Source organism: Eleginops maclovinus, chromosome 2 (genome assembly GCF_036324505.1).
Source record: "Eleginops maclovinus isolate JMC-PN-2008 ecotype Puerto Natales chromosome 2, JC_Emac_rtc_rv5, whole genome shotgun sequence".
In the NCBI taxonomy this organism is placed as follows: Eukaryota; Metazoa; Chordata; class Actinopteri; order Perciformes; family Eleginopidae; genus Eleginops; species Eleginops maclovinus.
Window position 1 is genome coordinate 14705437 of NC_086350.1, and position 21151 is coordinate 14726587.

Here is a 21151-nt window from a genome sequence, read left to right on the forward strand (position 1 = left end):
GAAGCTTGTTTTAGCAATTTATATTCTCAGACTGAAACAATACATTTATTCAAAGAGTTGTCCTCCATTCATAATTTTTATCAGATCTCAATTGTTACCCAATTTGAACATTTTAATGCAGACCGTAGAATATTGCCAAGGGTAAATCTATGAACGACACATGGCTCCCTATCAGCTTTTGCACTAACAAAATACATTACTCATATCGCAAAAACCAGAGCCCAAAAAATAACCATTAACAGTACCTGCAAGCCTAGACCAAAATAAAGCTTACTGGAGTGTGTTATGAAGACCCTGCGGCTATAGTTTCTACATGGCCTGGTTTCAAAGCAGGCTGAACACAAAATAATCAATTCCTTCTTTTAAAACCCCCTCTCTTACTTACACATTAGTTGATTACAAAGCTGCAATTTCCAGCACAACAACTTGAAAACATGCTAGAAAAGAAGCATCACAGAAGACACAAACACATTAGAGGGAAAGCAGTGGCATCAGGCAACTGTAATGCTAAATAACACTCTCCAAGCCGGGGCCAAAGCAAAGGAGCACAAATCACACTTCAGTGCAGAGCAGTGTTTTAAACGCTGTTACTGACACTAGCTGGATGTACTGAAAAGTTACAAAACAACAGAAAGGACATAAATTAAAAACTATAAATAATGAGTTTGTATACCTCTTGGATTCTACTTTGTCAATTATTGACCAAATGGACTTATGGAAGACATGTTTGTGTTGGATATTTTGTAGAGAAGGTCATCCTGTTGAGCCACCTGCTGAGCCTCACTGACTGAGACAGACAGCTTTGGAACTCACACTGGAGGTTCACAGAAAAGCTGTATTAGCTTAACAACTGTACCCAGATATTATGCTGTCCTTTGGCTCTTTGCAGCTTTGTTTCTCTCCGACACAAACACACATTAGTAAAGCTTTCTCCATCAAAGAGCGTCAACAGAAGGTAACAACAGCAATGTGACACAAGTGGAGCACTATGATAACAGAAAGTAAAAACCATAAAGCAACGAATGCTCCAGAGAGACCCACGAGCACACACACATTGCCATGTGCAGTGATACACACATTTTTTATACTCATGTGCACACACACTAGCATACAGGAATGTCTGCCACATACAGACACACATACGTACATATATTTCCCTTGCTTACTCAGTCCCTCACACAGGTCACAGGTAGCTGTCAAAAACATTCATACCTCCTCTAACATGTCAGAGACCCACACACACAAGCGCGCAGACACACACACAGACACACCCGCAAATAAACACACAAGCAGATAGACACAGTGATCGTAGCGTATGGTTGGTAACTGAGCCAGTGCAGAGAGAAACATTAGCATTCTGTCAATGTTTCAGACAAGACTGCACCAGCTCTTCACACAGCCAACATGCAGCAGAGCATAACAACAGAACGGAAGCGGGAGAGAGAAAGAGAGAGAGCACAGACAGGTAGACAGAGATGAGTTGGGGAGTGTGCAGGAATTCATTAGAGGCAGAAAGTATGAAAGAGAGAGACAGAGGAGGAAAAATACATAATTACACCAGACATAATGATCAAATTAAAGATATGATGAGAGCAATTGGGGTACCTTACTATTGAGCCTGGCCTTCCTTGCTTCTTTAGTTTGTCTTTCTCTTCTCTCGGCTGCTTGTCTTCTGCCCAGAGCGGATCCCATCTCTCACACTCACACTCACACACACACACACACACACACACACACACACACACACACACACACACACACACACACACACACACACACACACACACACACACACACACACACACACACACACACACACACACACACACACACACTCCACGTCAAACACTCACTCCCGTAGGTATGCTACAGTCCCAATGCCAAAACATCATCCACATGGCCATATCCAGTACCCCTCCCCTTCATCTTGATCCCTGTCCTGCTCCTTCACTCCCTCTCCTGTTGTCAAAGCAGCACATGCACACTCACATGGTCACTCACACAAACAGTCACCCAAGCACAGGCGCACACTCTGACTCCTGTGCAGACAGACGGAGAGATGGTAAGGGGTGATTTTGCAGGATGCTGAAGAGAACAGAGGGAGGGTGGGGGGAGAGAGAGCCAGAGAACAGGGAGGGAAAAAAGAGGGAGGAGAGAAAGCATTAGAGAGAGGGAAAACAGAAGGAGAGAATGAGAGAAAGTGGGCGGGGTGTAGAAGCAAGGACAGATAGGGATATCCTAAGCGGTAGGAAATCAACGGGACACACTAACACTGTAGGATGCTGAGCAATCCTTGTCGTTTCAGTCCAAACCAAGTGTTACACCACAACGGGAGCTTTAAAACGAGTGAATAATGCTCATGCTTTTGTGTCTTATTGTTTCTGAGATTATCCCCCAATACCCCCTATTTACACAACTCCACACACATGCTGCATAGTATGTATCCTTTTACACATCGACACAGAAACATACAGTATCTCAATCACATGTTCCAGATATTTGTACTATTTTTTAACAACTAAATGTTTCTTCTTTTCATGGAATTTTCCATAATGAGAGCTTTGTATGTGAGGGATTCCCCAATGGAAACATCCACTCATCCTGTGCCATGAAGCTGTGTGTGTGTGTGTGTGTGTGTGTGTGTGTGTGTGTGTGTGTGTGTGTGTGTGTGTGTGTGTGTGTGTGTGTGTGTGTGTGTGTGTGTGTGTGTGTGTGTGTGTGTGTGTGTGTGTGTGTGTATTATGCAGAAATTCCACATCAAATTCCATGATAGCTGCAGTAGCAGTAGCTCTGATAGGAGGGTTTAGGCACTTTGCATTTCCTCAGTGGCGTCTCCGAACAATAATACTTGTTTCATTCTCTGAGCAGTGTTATTGTCAATTGAAAATATCACAGAAATTCTCATTCATAAATACAATAAGCTGCCAACAACAATACCAGAAGTCAGTGTAGGAGGAATAGCATTACTCTGTAATGTGTTTAATAGAGGAGCCTTTTGTGAATCCTGCTGCACACATGTACACTATCAATAACCTTGACATGAAGTGAGCACTGACTTGAATCAAACTGACAGGACAAATTATTTGCAGTTTAAGAATATCTGTGTGAAATTTCCCAACTGGTTATGATGTGAGCAGAATCCAAAGCCCTTACTCTGACAGTGTGCTCGGTTGAGTCAGTGACCACATTGCCAAATAGTGCGTTACTAAATGCTCTCCACTACTATATGCCTCTTTAGTTTGTTACAGCCCACCCCCTCCCATCTCTAGGCGAATCATGCCCTGGGCTTATTTCATAATTATGACAGCGTACCTTTCTTTAATCCATCTTTTATGCCCACATTGTAAATATATCTTTCATGGACAGTAGGCATAATGTTCAACCTTTAACAGCATGGGATCTGCTCTCCTGTAGAGGATGTAGTGAACAGTCACATTGATATGCCCTGATCAGTCCCTACAGAGTGGCCTGAAGCATTGATCCTCTGTTCCTCAGTTGGTGATCTTGATCAGTGGATGATTTGATTTAATGCCATTAAAAGACATATAGCAACCTAAAAATGGACATTGTAATACAGTGAAGACCCAGTTTCAGTGTGGAATGTTAAACAATCAATGAGCTTGAGTTTATTTTAACTGATTACATTTTTTTTTACAATTTATATAACTGGAACCCTATTGTCACATTGCAAGAAAGCAGCCCATTCTGTAACCCTGTCCATCACATGGCTGACCTCCTACACCAAACACCCACGCATTTTCCCTCCCTAAACATATGGTGTTTAAATATTCTGCAGACCCCTTCATGGTTAACCAGGACAGTTTCCGAGTGAGGAGGTTTGGTTAGGTCGAATGTAAAGGGGGAAAAAAGAATGGGAAAATCCTATCAATTATGACCTCATTTCAAACTTTAGCCTGCGGCTAACAAGCTCCATACCAGCAAAGTAGGCTAATGCCTGACCTCTGCCCAACAGGGCAGCTTGCTGCAGGATGAATAGTGAACATGCTGACAGCCAAGAGAGTCACCCATAACAGGATTTCCCCTTTTACCCCAGGAAGTCATTATGCAACAAAAGCAATTGCACCATTCAGGAAAAAGAGCGAAAGTGATAATGAATATAGTATTGCTATTACACCTTTCCAATCACTCTTAGTCAATCTATACAAATAATTTAGAAAACAAACAACAAAAGGCGTATTTAATAGATACATGATTTAAACAGATAGAGTGTTCTGTGTTGAGAGACAGATTAATGACAGAGGAAAACAATCATTCACTAAGGCTGCTTCTTGAGCTCATGTTGCCAAATTACCCCCCTCATCCTCTCAAGTACTACAGCTGTCCTGGATTACTCATTTCTGAAAAAGCTCCAACAACAGGGTAGCTTTCACTACCCATTCATGCAGCGAGAAAACCTCAGGGGCTTGGAGTTACACACTCTTTTCTCTATTTGAGATTTGTACCATTTCCACTTCTGTGTGACAGGCCAATCATAACAAGTGATCTCTTTATAGATGATTTATTGTGTGAGATTACCAGCTAAATTGCAGCTGGGTACGAACTGATGGTGGGTGAGTTCAGCTTGTAGCGCAGTAGCAGACGGCGGCCGCTCACACCAGACCGGTTAGACAAGAGACAATATTTGAGAGAATGACTCATCCTTTTCATCACAGCTTTCCTGCATCCCCCTCTCATTCAAAGTTTCTCTCTCTCATGCTCTCTTCCACTCTCAATAGAAGCACCCAGCAGAAAAACCTCACTGTCCATGAATAAACAGTAGAGGAGAAAAAGCCCACCAATGAACTCAAAGTTCACTCTTTTTCTAAGAAACCAGCTTCACTGACATTTCCATTGTCCAACATACTGCAAATCCAGGACACAGACATGGAATAATACAACATTTTGGCCTTTACTCCCCAAATGTTCAACTAAATGTTCAAAGGTATCTGACAAGGAATTGGCCCTGACACAAAAAGGCTCTACTATATGCCACTTTTCCTCCCAAAAAAATATAGTAATAGTATTTAGCAACTTCCTGGATAGACAAAACCAGTAAAAACAGACATGTGATAATTGTAAGGTCTTTTGCTTATACATTATTTTGAGACAAATGGAAAAAAGTTTCATATCACCACAGAGGTGCTCAACAGGTTAGTTTATTTCTTCAAACAATGACAGTGACATTACTAATATGATGATATTTTTCTATGGGATATATAAGGAGCTCACTACCAAGCTTAAATAGTTTTCAGAAGCATTAGTCTTATCTTCAGTTGAAGAAAAACAGATCTAAGAACATTAGTCACACAGAGGGGGTTGATAGCGCTGTGCTTTGTGGTCTTACTTCACTGTATTTTATTCATCACACTATTATGTGAGGCAGCATGTAGGGGCAGACTCTGCACCCCAGCAGCAGCTGGAACACAGACTGGAGATTGTTTGCAACCCTGGCCACTCTTAACTCCCACATGGACATTGAAACATGTGCCTTTTTTTCTTCTGGACTATACCACATGAAGACCACAACATTCAGCCCACAAACAAATCAAGACTTTCCCTAACCAGAAGCCTTGGATGAACAGACAAGGTATCAGGAGGGCCAAACAACAACACAAACAGCTGATTGAGGAGCAATTTAAGACTCTGCCCTCGCATGTGGCAAGACATACTCCCCGTTGCCTCCCCATACTGCTCAGATCAACAATTTCTACTCTGGTTTTAATCGAGAAAATAAAACACAGCCATCAAAGCCACCCCCTTCCCCATTCCCCCCTCCTACGACCAGATCATCAGACTCTCCACCACTGCTCTACAATCTGCACCAAGGTGGAATGTAGGTTGAATGCATGCAAGGCCGTTGGCCCTGACGGCATTCACAAGGCTTGTGTTGTACAACTGTCCATGGTCTTTACAGAGACTTTCAACCTGTCTCTGGCCCAGGCTGTTGTCCCCACGTGCCTGTAGAGGACAACCATTGTTACGGCCGGCGCATGCTCTGTTCTCACTAACTCGCCTTTGAGTCTCTATGTAGCTATGTATGTATGTATGGGCTGTCGCCCAGACGCCATTGGCTGCCGACTTCCTGTCCTGCCCACCGGTAGGCCTTTCCGAAGACCTGACACTCCGATCCCTGCCGACACCTTACAGGGAGAAGCATAAAAGCCGGTGGACAGCGGTCTGAATCTGTGGCAGATGCCTCTCGATACTCTTGCACTGCATTTTGATAGATCTGTTAACGGTGGTTAAGTCAAGTGATTCTTATCATATTGGGTTCTAGATTGATGTCAAACTGAGTAATACATTGACTGTGGTTAAATAGTTCCCCCCATACGCAACAACTATTTTGCCAGTGCCCAAAAAAATCTGCTGCAGGGAATTCAAACTATTTTGTAGCAATCACTCCATCATCAGCAAGTGCTCTGAAACACTGGTTCTATTGTTGTTGTTTTTATGTATTTTTAACTAAAATATGCCTAAACCCCTGCAACTTATCTGCTACTGCTTCACTCCTTGTACCTCACCATACCACCTTGTCTGTAACTTGCCACACATATGCAACAACCTGTATATAGACTGTAACCCATATATGTAGTGTAACCTCCTCTGCATTTCATCTACTCTTTGCTTGTGCAATGTCAGTTAAATGTAATCTAATCTTTCAATAGTGTAAAAGAAGGCTTATGCTAAAAAAAATGTTCCAAGTGAAGTAAAGCTAAAATTGGATAATGGGCTTTTGACAAAATCAAGGCTGAAAAGAAATGAATGATGCACAAACTATCAACACAGCAGTCCCTTGATTTTGAATCAACAGCCGCTCCGCACTATTGTTCTCACTTTCTACAACACAAAACACACGATTGACACCTTTAATTTGCTCCAGAGTAAATCTTCTGTCCTCTGATGGAGTTTGATTTGAATGCATTAAATTCTTTTGGCTGCCTGTTCCACTTATTATCACGCACACACGCGTGCACACACACACACACACACACACACACACACACACACACACACACACACACACACACACACACACACACAAGATCAATCACTTGGTGAAATACCAGGGTTGCGGTCGAATTGTCAGTTTAGCTTAGGAAGGTTCCTAATGGAGTGAAATGACCCGGATGTACCCAAGTGGCAGCCATGATAAGAGCTGTTCGAATTCTCTAGATGATAGGAAAGGAGCTCTGAAACTTCATTTATAAGCTCCTTTAGCTTAGGAAACACTGGACCTTCCGTTACGAAAGGAAAGGGGAAAATGTTGTCCCACAATGCCTTGCAACTTCTACCGTGACAAAACATTCGGCCGTTCACGGAAACAGCTGATCGTGATGGAGAAATGCATTTCATGAAAGTTACAGTGCTTATTAAGCAGTTTAAAACGTATGCCGTAACCTGCTAAAGTGCTTTGTTTTGAATGTTCATCACTATATTAATCAAAAGGAGAAATATGAACGTCACTTTTGAATTGAAATGATCAAATAAAGTCCACATTTCGCAGTGTTTGTCACAGGCATAAGTTTAACTTTCCTTTTTTATTTCCGTACAATTCTAATGAAGAATATACATTTCACTTTTGTCCACGTTCTTAAAGCATAAAACCATCAGAGAGCATTGTGCAAAGTAGATGCGCTGTCAGTAGTCCCACAGCAGACACATTAATAACGTCCTTCATCATAAACACGTGGGATAATGTAAGTGCAGTCCAATTCTCTAAGCACTGCAGTCTCGTTGCCTGAGTCCTTTTGAATTCTCCTATCCACTACTCCTCAACCCCATGACGTTTCACGCAAAGGTCAAGGAATAGTAGATAGGAATAGACGATTGGAGCTGATTTTTGAACGATTCGACCGTACCCCTGCTTTCACGCCTCTTCCCCATCACGGCATTCCTCAATGTGCCAGTCTTTGTCTTTCTCTGCAACTCTATCTGCGTTTGAGACCACTGACCACCTTTGACCGCAGACTGCCAGCGTTGCCTCTTTGGTTCTGTTTGCCAGTCCGGACTGCCTTTTTGTTGGCATCTATAAACCTGCCTATCCAAGTTAGAAAAGGTTCTTTGTGGACCAGCTTTCTGTATCTCTTCATCCCTTTTCAGCTATACGACCTGGTCATCCTGACCTTTGGTTTAGCCTTTTATAAAATGTCTATTTGACCAAATTTTGATAATAGAACAATGTTGTGTTCTATCAGTGCTTGAAAAGAGAGAACAACAACATCAGTGCAGCATTGCATGTGTTGTTGTGTGTTTGAGAAGAGGAAGAAGATTACACTGCTACCTGCTGAGTATTTTATCACAAGCAACGACACATACTGTAATTGATTAAAGAGAAAGTAAGATTGGGGCGATGGTGAATGGAAACCATGCTAATCTCCAGCTGTTCATTTGACAGCTATGGCAGCACAAGACACACAGTCACACACAGTCACACACAGTCACACACACACACAGTCACACACAGTCACACACACACACACACACACACACACACACACACACACACACACACACACACACACACACACACACACACACACACACACACACACACACACACACACACACACACACACACACACACACACACACACACACACACACACACACACACACACACACACTTTCCTCATGCACAGATCCTAGGGCTCTGCATGACCTTAGAGTACTTCAATGACACATGAACAAACCTCCCAAAACACTTGGTTAAGCTATTGCCAAGGTCCTCTTTTCAAGCATCTTATAAAGAAGAAGGCATATCTTCAGAGCCCCCTGCCCTCGCTGTAACCCCTTGTCCTTCATGCCATCCAATCTTTGGCAGATGTTCTTTTTGCAGCATATGTGTTGTTCCCTCAAAAGATCGCACAAAACATCAGCTCTTCAGAAGTCCTGATGACAGAGTAAACACCTGCGTGGTCTTACCTTGGTGTGGAGCTTAGACAGCTGCTTCTCGTCCAGGTGAGCCTGAGTGTAGACACGTCTTTTGTAGCGGAACTGAAACACGACAGGAACAAACACAAGAGAGCGTGTTATACCCTTTGTTTTTGTTGTTTATTTTGACTGCATAACAAAAAACAATGGATGTAATAATGTTAATTATCAAAGTCACTTTAGTTGAATTTGTCACACAGAATCAGAGCAGCAGACCACCCTACATCACATCTATTTTTATGAAAGAAAAATTAGGCGAGAGATGGAGAGGTAGATATGGCAGAGAGACATTTGGAGTCATTCAATAACCATGATATGAAATTAAGGTATCAAATATCTCTCTCTATACGGCTGTCATTTATCCCATCTGTCCGACCTGTCATCTTTTCCGCATATTACATCTTGCCTGAAAAGCCATCTACTGCTCCTTGAAGTTTCAGTATAAATTTGCAGGAGGGACTTTGCATACAGGTTTGACAAATTATAAAAGACAAGTCGATTGAGGCAGTGTTTTCTCTCCACTTTGAGTTCAAATTGTTTCCAAAAACGTAAATATCAATTCAGTATGTTAAATAGTTTTTTGTTGAACTCCAAAGACCAGACATTGATTGGCTTATACAATACCTAAAAGACACTATTCTCTGTAAAAAAAGGTAATAAGAGGTGGAAAAACATGCCATATATTCAGCAATAAAAATGTGGGAGCATAAACCTTGTCAGTTTGCCATGTAAGCAGTAAACTGACAATGGATTCTTTTAAAAGTTTACTACAACAAGAAAACTGCATTTACTTTCCCACTTTGTTAAAAGGCAGAGTATTCCTTAAGTGTATTGCAAGCTGCTTATTTAATGGACATGTATCATCGAACACTGACAGCCTGTCGTAGTTTTTAAATATAGGCAACTTTCACTTTCTCGGACTCGCAAAACATTTCAGTTGTGTGAGCGTGTGCATGTGTGTGTGCACTTGCACGCCAGGATTCACATGTAGTGTGTGTCGATGGAGCAAAGCCACGGTGGAGCAGAGCGGTTTTGAGCTGCTAATCCAGACCTGTCAATCATGTCTACACTCCACAGGCTCTAGGGAATAACAATCAATAAACCACACAATGCTCTGACAGGGTAGAAGCAGAGACTCACACACACACACACACACACACACACACACACACACACACACACACACACACACACACACACACACACACACACACACACACACACACACACACACACACACACACACACACACACACACACACACACACACACACACACAGCTAGATTGTAAGCCAACCACAGAGTTAATGGTGGAGTTTAAGATGTAAAACAAGTGAATTCCCTTATGTAGGCTGTACAGTGTAACTGCTGTTTCCTAAAGTATTTCAGTGTTTTTTTACTGGTATATTATTACAGTATTTGTAAGAGCATTCACTGATGTTCCTGACATATTCCCCTTCACACTGGTAGACAGCAAAATGGTATTCCACTGATATTGATCCTGGAGCACTGACATTAGCATCAACATTTCATAATTTTCTTCTTCTCGCATTTATCGGACAAAGGATAAGAAGGCAGGACACAGGGAGAGGGAGGGAGGCATGACACGCAACAAATCCCGCCAACGTGTGATTATGTGGAACACACTTTAACCGCTCAGCTACTGTGGTTCTGCATCATTTCATAATTGTTGAAAAGCCTTGTTATTAAAAAGACAAAACACAATTTCCAAAGCAATCTGGGACTATCGTGTGTAAAAATACAATTCATAATAATACCAATATCTCCCAAAGCATCGATGATGACATAAAACTGAGGCGCAAGGTGAAAAGTTAATCTGTTTAACGCTCCTTTTCTCTTAAAAACACGACTCAAAACAACCAAGGTTAGTCAGAAAATCAACTGGAATCTTTACGCCGCTGTTTGTAAAGCAACACATCTTGCGACACATGTATGCATGCTTACTCTCAGATCATAAACCGTGATGGACAAGCACAACAATTATCTCCAAGAGATGACAGCCACCGCAGACAACAGACTGGCATATAGTGCAATTGAGCCTGGTATTACTGCTGCTAGATTTGATTGACACATCCTGACAGGGGGAACCAACACTGCATACACAATGATGCACACACACACACACCAATGTGCTGTATAGGCCTGCATGTGTGTGCCTGTGAAGTGTGCATGAATATATATGGAGACATCAAAAAGGCTACAGCGGATTCTCTACAGCAACAAAAGCGTTTAAAGGGGGGTGACTTTACATAAGGCATTGTGTGTGTAGTCCGTATGAAGATCTACTGCAGTTGCCCCCAGAAGTCCATTTCAAATGTTTGTTGAATACTGCATACCCCAACCTTGTGGTGACATTAATGTGGCATGTTTTATTGAGGCTTACTCTTGGATATTGGTTTGGTTTATCTGTTCAATCTCCCCTTCTCTTTTTTGAAGACTGGTTTACTAAATGGGAAAAAGCAGGTACATGATTCTTCTCATTTTTGCGGATTATAAAAGGTACATACCGAAAGATTATGCATGGGGTGGTGACGTGTACCATTTATTTTTTGCCTCCTGCTCTCTCCTACCAACACCCCTTAAAGCCTCATACATACACATAATCCATACCTACCTCCAGGTAAGGTACAGGAGCGATGGATGGGAAGGGGTATTCCCTTAGCTGTCTCTCTTCATCCAGAAACTTGCCAGCCTTGCTGTTGTAGGCCGGCTGGAACAGGCCATAGTTGAGTACATCCTTCAGGCTCTGGTTGAGAGTACACAGGATCTGCTGCTTCGACAGCCAGATAGGAGCGTCCACATTGAATTTCATGCATTTCTGCAGAGACAAGAGCAAAGGAGGGCAGAAGGTTAGGCACATGCCAATTTTCTAAATATCACATATTGCACTTTAGTTGACCCTTAAACTGAAGGGTGATATTTTTTCATAAAGTCACCAAAATACAACATCCAGGCACTAAAACATTTGCTGGAATATTAACAAGGTCCTCTTTAATTACATATGAATCTATTGAACTTTCCACTTCATACCCTTGGCAAAAAGCCAGGGCTTTTCTGTAATAAGCAACTCAGACACTAAAGGTGAGGCAGCATTTCACCATTAACCTTTACTTTTCACCAAATGTCATCCTGAAAGCAAGTGCTGGTTACCATAATAAGGTAAACAGAAGTGTAATATACGAAAAGGCTTTTATAGAAACACTCTTCTGACACCCATTTTTCTGCAACATAAACGTAGCTGTTCATTATTCATGCTCTAAAAATTAAGCTGGGTGATATTTAAGTGCTTCACAAATAGCTGCACTATGTCTCTCCAGTCATTAATAAAACAGTTCACAGGTTCTGCATCGATACTTGAGGGAAAACTGGGAAAAATACAATCAACTTATTATCTGCTGTGCTTTAATAAACAACTGAATATGTGTTATATAAACTGAGATAAAACCTTTGGGGAAATCTGTTCTCCATAAACGACTGATATGAGTAAATGAGATAAAGGTTGGTTAACTGTTAACTGAACCACATAAATTCAACACTTGAAATAAATTACTTTGCTGTTTTCCACTCCAGAGTGTAAAGGACTATGGGAAATGTGAATAAGCAGAACACCTCCCTCTAGCTGAGAGACATAGAGGGAAAAAAAGAGAGTGCAAAATCCACAAGTATTAAATCTATCACGAATGCCTGCAGTATTGATTTGCTCCCTCAACTCTATCCTGAGTTTCTGACACTAAGACACAAAAATCACATATTATCACAACAGCACAGCCCAACTAAGAACAATATGCGAATTGCCAGCAGCACACACTGACTGGAACATTGGTGCAGTGCGCGCAAAGATACAACATGCAGGGTTTGAATTATGAAATGTTCATAAACAAAAATGCATGACGTAAACGATGTCTTTGTTAAGACTAGGATTAAACGTTTATTAAAATAACACATACAGTACACACTATAGTAAAGGGGCAAAGCCAAGAAGTACCAAATATTGTCAGTCATTCAGGAGCTGTTAATTAGTAATTAGGTTGTTGACGTAAATACGTTTGAATATTCAACACATCAGCACGGATTTCACACATAAAAAGAGAGATGTTTTGATCATGAAGTATGTTCACAGGTCCCAGAAGATATTAACATTTGATACATCTGACAGTATCGTGTGCTCAGTAGTGACAATTAATGCACTGAGCTGAACCGAGAGCAGTGTGCTTTAATATTAATGCTGTTATTCAAGTAACGTTTGTTTTTTTAAGGGATCAAGACAACATCCCCTCTACAGACTGGCTGGTTCACATTCAGAAGAAGTTGAGCTCTTATTGCAGATGGCCAACCTCATCGGTTTTATAGGAATAATGCCAAGAGGACTAGGTGAACAACGCTAGCCTTGTAACCATACGATGATATGATTTACCTTATTGACTAAAGGGCAGCAGATGAAAGGCAATCGTTTCCTCCTTCAGGACACAATAGATAAGGATGCCGTTATAAAGTCAGCGTGACATGCTATCATCTAATAATTCACTGATTGGTTGATTAGTATCTGATTGGGCTAATTCTCTATCTGAAGTAAAAAACACTTAAACAATATACTGTAGGAAACTGCTGCACTGTTCCTGTCTGTACAGTAGCTGCTGAGAAAAGGCTTTGTTGTATCATGTAGCTCCATTTTTTAGGCCTTCCAGAAACACATTCCCCCCCAGCAAAAGAACAAACAAATGGGATCAGCCTGTCATCAAACCTGTGCTCCGAACAGGATGTGCCTATACTTTTGGACATCAGTATCATAAGGATCTGATGATAATAGGCCTGTTTGTCAAGTAGTTTTATAGCTTTGCCTTTGTTGTTTTATTGTACAACTCCACTGTTTGCTTTTCAACACTACCCTTTTTGTGATCTTTTAAAGTAATGTTAATATTGATGGCTGCAATTTTTTCATCTGAGGAGTAGTATCAATCAACCCAAACAGTGTTTAAGATTATTCAAAAGAATGCAGGGGTCTGTGTTTATGCAAAAAGATGCCAATAAACACATCCTAACTATCCTGTGCTGCCGAGTCTGTGAAGTACTTTTACTGTCTACTTGAAAACCTGTGGGAACACAAGCAGAAGGAAGATGTTTTCCCAAAACCTAACAAAACTAACATCAAATATAGCTTTGAAAAAAGCTGCATCTTCACTTCAGCTGGGCTGTCTTTCTCATTACAGTGAGAGATGGTGGAGAATTGGCCAGACTTCAAGCTTCAGCCCAAGAGGGCCACTTGGGACAATCTTGCTTAAAAAAGGGGGATTTTGTCATCTACACACAACCATCAAAGAATGTTTAATTAAAGCTGAATATCTGGTTTGGATTTGGTTTTTAACAACAAGACTTTGATGCTTACCTATCACTTATTTCCCACTTTGTTAACCACAAGCACATTTATAGAGAGTGTCTGACAAAAAACTAAAACCATGGTACTGTAACAAGCCTTCTAATGTTAAAATGTCCTTGTGTGGTGTAATCACCGTGTAGGACATTCACAGCTAGCAATGTCACTTTCAAAAATGACTTATTACAAAAGTGAAAACAGACATTGTAGAAAAACAACAACAGGCACTGCTGTGGATAGTAAGCAGTAACACAAATGTTTTAACATAAATGACTGTCTTGGAGTTGTATGCCTCCTTCAGCTAGTTAAATTGCAGGTAAGGTCTGTCCAATCTAATCAGTTCTCTACTGAGTCCAAGTGGATGTCCGTGATAATTAAAGAAATAAAATCCTTCAAGGCGTTCCTGCGATATATATAGCATTTAGGATAATAGGATGGACATGTAGACATCTGGACCTATTGTGTAGAAACATTGAAAGTATGAAATAAGTCTGTTTTAATAAGGCGTTCTGCTCTGCTTTTTACTTTTGTCTGTCATTACAGATAACAAAATATAATTTCTTACACAAATAAGAAATAAATAAAGCCTTTTCATTGACTCATGATGGGAAGGCAAAGGGAACAATTATTGTGCTGAATACATTTTCACTTTCACTAATGCTCTAACAAAATGCAATTAGGTTTTAGTTGTATACTGTAAGAAAATAATCAGTCCGTCTATTCATCTGCTGGGCTTGGAAAGAGAAACCTCTTTGCCCTCACGTCTCGTTTAATGCCAGCACCTCTTCTGACCGGTTTGTAGTTCTGCTGACACTGTTTTGGTAATAAAGGAAGCGCCGGCAGTAAAACGTACAATTAAAGGCATTACACTAATCACAGTTTCATGTTGGTGCTTAATGCTAACCCAAAGATTATCCTATTAAGGACCAGCTCATCCAAATCAGAGCAGAGGTAGTCATATTGCACATTAATACTTGAATCACCCAGTATATGTGACAGGTTCTTTTTTAGACCCAACTATCACCTAGTAATAAAATGTACTGTTATGTGTATGTGTCAACTTCATCTGGATAAAGAATGTGTGATACACAATACAACATGTAAACTGTATTCAGTGCCAGATTGCTTTATCTACTTTTGAAGCCTTGAATAAAATCTGTTAAATAAGTTAAAGCCTCTAGGTGAAATGCTTAACATGAAAAATTGTAGTTTTTTTATAGTCAACGGTTGAGCAATCTCTGTTTATCTGGCACATAGACAGATTGTCAAGGTAAGGCTGAGGCAATATGCAATCACTTTATTCACTCGAAAAAACCGAGGCCACATCCCATATCTTAAGATAAATCCTCTGAAACACATCAGATTTACACATCCCATTTTTGAGCCACATTAAAATAATGACAAAAACAAACATTATGTTCTGGAAAAGGTCCAATCCACACAGAGAAAAAATAACTTCTAAACAGTTACAGTTATGTAAATATTCCTAACCCTCAAACAAATTCCATTAGCTCTTCTATTAACAGTAAGTTTTCTCCATTTGATTATATAAGTTATTTTACCAGAAGAGTGGAACTTTACCGTTTAGTTTTAGCAGGTTATGCCAGTGTACACACAAATTGAGCAGTAATGATTCCAATAACAATGTTCCTTATCTCATATCAAACACAATCAAAACCATCGAGAGCATCTTCTCCACTTGCATCTGAGTCTGGTACGGAAACTGCACTGTTAAGGACCAGAAATCACTGCAGAGGGGGGGTGAAGATCGCCCAACGCATCATCAAGAGGCCACTCCCCTCCATAGCCTCAGTCTACGAGAAGCGGTGCCTGCGAAGGGCACGGGAAATCATAAGAGACTCTTCTCACCCCAACCATGCATTGTTTATCCCCCTTCGTGGCACTCGCTCTGGGACATGCTACCGCAGCCTCCCGGGTAGAACCAATAGGACCACGCATTTTCTTCCCTTCAGCAGTTAGACTGCTAACAATGAACCCCTCGCTGTGTCACACTGCCTAGTGTTATTGTGTGCTGTGAGCATTGATCTTTGCACACATACTACTGCATACTGTATATACGCCTCAGTGTATTTATTTATTTATATTTATACTTCATACCCTTACTAAGATATTTGTAGAGCGCATTTATTTATTTTATTTTGTACAGACTGCTGATAGATGTGTAAATAACTGAGTGTTTGCACTCTGGTTAGACTTTCTTAATTTCGTTACACTCTGCTTGCATTATGTAATGACAATAAAGTAATCTAATCTAATCTAAAAAACACAATCAAAACAACTTCACTTTATCACAGAATATACAGCAATAACCAATGCTGATAATCAGAGAAATGCTCTTCCCGTACATCTTGCACACATTTACCCTCACTTTTTCAAGCTAATTGTACAGGTGTGAATGAAGCACTGTAAGGTTTATCTGTATCAGGCAAAGTTCACAAATCAACTTGAATAGCATGTGCTTTTTTCCCGTAACTCTGGAAATGAGATATTATTTTGGCATTGTCTTAAAATTATTGATTTGATTCACATTGATCAAAAGTTTTCTAGAGCATCAAGAGTAAACCAGATTCATTCATCTTTTAGAGGTTAATATTTGATGGTTTCGAGCCAAATCAAACTTGGACAGGCTGTTAAAGCAAAGAGTGACGAATAATGACGAGAACAATAGTGAAAGAAATAAATCGGACACGGGTGCAGTGGAGTAGATGATTATTGGAGTCTAGCAAGCAAGTGTATAATAAGTCATACTCATTTAAAAGATATAGGGACATGTGAAAGGCTGTAAGTATAAGCCACACATCCAATAGGTGTATTAAATGTTTTCAGTAAGAGTTTTATGTAGCAAATACAGGACCAAAAACACTATCATGTAATGTAGCTAAAAACACAGTTGATGATGATGATCACAGCTTGTCCTTAATACTTGGTAAAAAATCTTAAATAACAGGTGGATGACGTAAACCCATCTCCAATGACTGTAGCTGAGGGTAGAACACTCTGATGGCATTCACCAAAAACAAAGGTTTTGGGAAATACAAAGCATCAGTTACACAAGCTTTGTACTGCTGCTTTTACAATTGGCAACTCATGCTTGACTGGCATACCCAATGTGTTCATTATGCAGTGAAACCAAAATTAAGTCTGCACTATTTAAGGTTTAAAAGTGAATCGTTATTGTGAACGGAATAATTCAGAGATCTGGGCCTCTCCACAGGTAATTGACTTGAGGTTTACATCTCCCTGTCTTTTCTCTGCTTGTCTCGGTTCTCCAGTTCTTTTATTTAGCTGCTGTGCTCCACACATGCACAGACACTAACATTCAAATGAATGGACATGTCTATCACGGTTTGGCTGTGGATTCTTGGTGCCATTGAAAACAATGGTCTTCCGTCACACAGAGGTCTAAATAAAGGCGATGAATGAATCTCTTTTTTTTTTTTTTTCCTCCTGAGTCGTGCCTTTGAACTGCAATGCAGAGCCAGCCAGACTGGATATAACATTCAAAGCATGAGAAAGAGCGTGAGTGCAGTGAAAGGAAAACAAATGGAGAGACTGAATCAGAGAGAGACAAGGAGCAATATAGTGAAAAATACCTTACACTCTATGAAAGAGAGAGTACAATTACAAAGTATGCATATAAGTGTGTGTGTGCGTGTGCATGTGCGTGTGTGTGTGTCTGACTGCTGATAGTCCAACAACCAAAGCATTTAGTGGAACCGAGTATTAGAGAGTATTAGGTGAAAATAAAACGTCTTTCCACAAAATAAGTTGCAACTCTTCTTACAAACTTTGGGGATTATTAAACTGCATAACAGTCAACACTTCTCTTTTATGGTACAGTACTGTAAGTAAAGATTCATTTCCACATCACCTACACCAGATGGCAGGAGGCTATGCATTGTTACAGTTTGAATATCTGTTTTCTATGAGGATGTCAGTTTCAGACATTATTAACTTATGATAAATACAAGTGGTGGTAGAAACCATTGATTAACTTAAACAAGTGACCATTTCAAACGTTAGGTATTTAAAAATGCATTTTAGAGGAAAGGCTGATACTGCTACACAATTCTAAAGATAAGACCATGCGGCTCTATTAAAAATTGCCACTTCTTTTTGGATGAATTGGAACAGACCATCGGTCCTGAGGATATTGAGTAATATTAAAACTCTTGCAAATGTCATTGTCGAATAGATGTTTAATTGTGAACAGTGTGACCTGTGTGTTCTTGCTTACCGTCTTTTACAAGTGATAGTTTTCATTTTATTGACTGGTGAATTACCCAAAAAAAACAATTGTGTGGAAAGGGTTTGAAGTAGCATGGCGCTAGATGTACATGGAACCACCATGTGGAGCATGTAAAACAACAGGCAGATAGGCAAGTACTATTTTGATGTCAAGAAAACGAACGCATTGCAAAACCCCATGTTGCAGTTTGCACAACCAAGGAAAAAACCCTTAAGAGTTTATTTGTAAATGCCTTAAAAGAAGGCTATAAAAAAGTAAGGCTGCTGTTGTGACAATAGTTATTTGTTACTCCAGCCCTAGGTAACGATGGTTGAAGTTGGTACGCTGCTGCAGGTCGTAATTAGCAACAGGCACTTTGACTAGTAAAAGCAGCACAGGTGTAATCAATCAGCTTAACGATAACCCATAAAGTGTTCAGGTAAGGTGAGTCGGAGAGTAAGCATGCACAATACCTGTAACTGACTCCTTTTGCACTCAATGGACTGCAGCCATCATTGGTGTTTTTGTATTCCACCTGGGCCTTTGCTGCCTCGACAAGTCAGAATGTCTTCCATAAATTACCTGAATTACTGTTTATAGACTACCTCTGCACCAGCAGTTTACAAATAAATCACTTATAAGCTAATTGTACTGGAGAAACATCAGCTTCAAAGTTTGATCATCTTATTTGGGCCAGTGAATAATGGTTATATATTAATCAGCTCAACTTGTTACAATAAGCCTGTCACCAAATTTTACAAAATGTTTGATCCCTGAGGACACACAGAGTTCATGTGAGTTAATACACTTAGAACTCAAACTTCCCTGAAAAGCCCATCCTCTGTAGTGTGTTTAACCATGTGTTGCTGCATTCTTCTACTATAAGCGCTGATACTGGGTGTAACAATGGAACAGCAGCAAGTAAAGAAGAAACCCGACACAATCGTAGAATCAGGTGACTGATCTGTCATGGTTCTCATTCTGAATGCTGGCAGACAATAACATGCTACGGTACAGCACGAATGCCCACATATTAAAGATGGATTCTTTAAGAGCTGAAGTTATTATTTGATAAATTAAGAGTTAACCCTAAGAAAAAGAATAGTTTAATATTTTGACAATCGATTAATAGTTTATGTCACTTTTCAAGAAAATTGTGCACAATTTCAAATGTTTTGCTTTCTCTGCCATACAGTGGTATGCAAAAGTTTGGGCACCCCTTAGGAAAACCACTGCATCAGTTTGTCACTTGCTGAGCTTTTGAAGCAGCAACTTCATTTTAACATATGTTATACCTTATGGTAACAGAAACATCTCAGTAGTGAAATAACTTTTATTGGTCAAACAGAAACATGTTTATGTGCATTCAAACAAAAATAGGCATGTGCATAAATTTGGGCACCCCTAAGAAATAATTCCATTAATATTTAGTATTGCCTCCTTTTGCTGCAATAACGGCCTGTAGACGCCTCCTGTAGCCACAGACAAGTCCCTTAAGCCTGGCAGGTGGTATTTTGGCCCATTCTTCCACACAAAACGTCTCCAGTTCAGTCAGGTTTCTTGGCCTCCGTGCATGGACAGCCTTCTTCAAATAAATCCATACATTTTCAATGATGTTAAGGTCTGGGGACTGGGATGGCCATTCCAGAACATTGTACCTGTGCTTCTGCATGAATTCCTTGGTGGATTTTGATCGGTGCTTAGGATCATTGTCCTGCTGAAAAATCCAACCCCGGCGTAGCTTCAACTTTGTGACTGACTCTAGAACATTCTTGTCAAGAATCTCCTGGTACTGTAAGGAATTCATGTGGCCCTCAACTTTAACAAGTTTTCCAGTACCTGTGCTAGCCACACAGCCCCATAACATGATAGATCCTCCACCAAATTTTACAGTGGGCAACAAGTTCTTTTCATTGAATGCAGTGTGTTTTTTTCGCCATGCATACCTGTTCATGTTATGACCAAATAACTCAATCTTGGTCTCATCTGACCACAGTATTTTGTTCCAAAATGCTTCTGGCTTGTCCAGATGTGCTTTTGCATACCTCATGCGACTCTTCTTGTGATTAACACTCAGGAAAGGCTTTTTGCACATCACCCTTCCAATGAGCTCTTCCTGGTGCAAAGTACGCTGGATTGTGGAACGGTGAACAACTACACCATCAGCAGCCAGATGTTGTTGTAGTTCTCTGGAGGTGGTCTGTGGCTTCTCTGTGACCATTTTCACCATCCTTCGCCTGTGCCTTTCCCCTATTTTTGTCGGCCTACCACATCTTTCCTTCACACGGACTGTTCCTGTGGCCTTCCATTTCACAACTACGTTTCTGACTGTGGAGACAGACAGTTTAAACCTGTCAGATAATTTTTTGTACCCTTCTCCTAATTTATAATGTTGGATTATCTTAGCTTTCAGGTCAGTGGAGAGTTGTTTTGAGGTCCCCATCTTGCCACTCCCTAAGAAAGAACCTAGGCCAGGCACAGCCAGCTATTACCTATGTTAAATAGCCTTTTTCATGATTGGTTCCACCTGTCTTTGTAATTGAAGGTCTAATGAGCTAATCAAAGCAATTTTGTGCAGC

The 21151-nt window shown here is 40.5% G+C and overlaps 1 protein-coding gene across 1 annotated transcript in view; it reads right to left on the reverse strand.

Moving 5' to 3' along the window:
• Positions 1–21151, reverse strand: part of shank3a (SH3 and multiple ankyrin repeat domains 3a) — a 144758-nt gene that overhangs the window by 89769 nt on the left and 33838 nt on the right. Inside the window, exons 3-4 of the mRNA XM_063874708.1 lie at positions 11567–11770; positions 8923–8994 (exon numbers count right to left, since the gene is read on the reverse strand). Of these exons, the coding sequence (XP_063730778.1) occupies positions 8923–8994; positions 11567–11770 (276 nt within the window). The remainder of the gene's footprint in view (positions 1–8922; positions 8995–11566; positions 11771–21151) is intronic.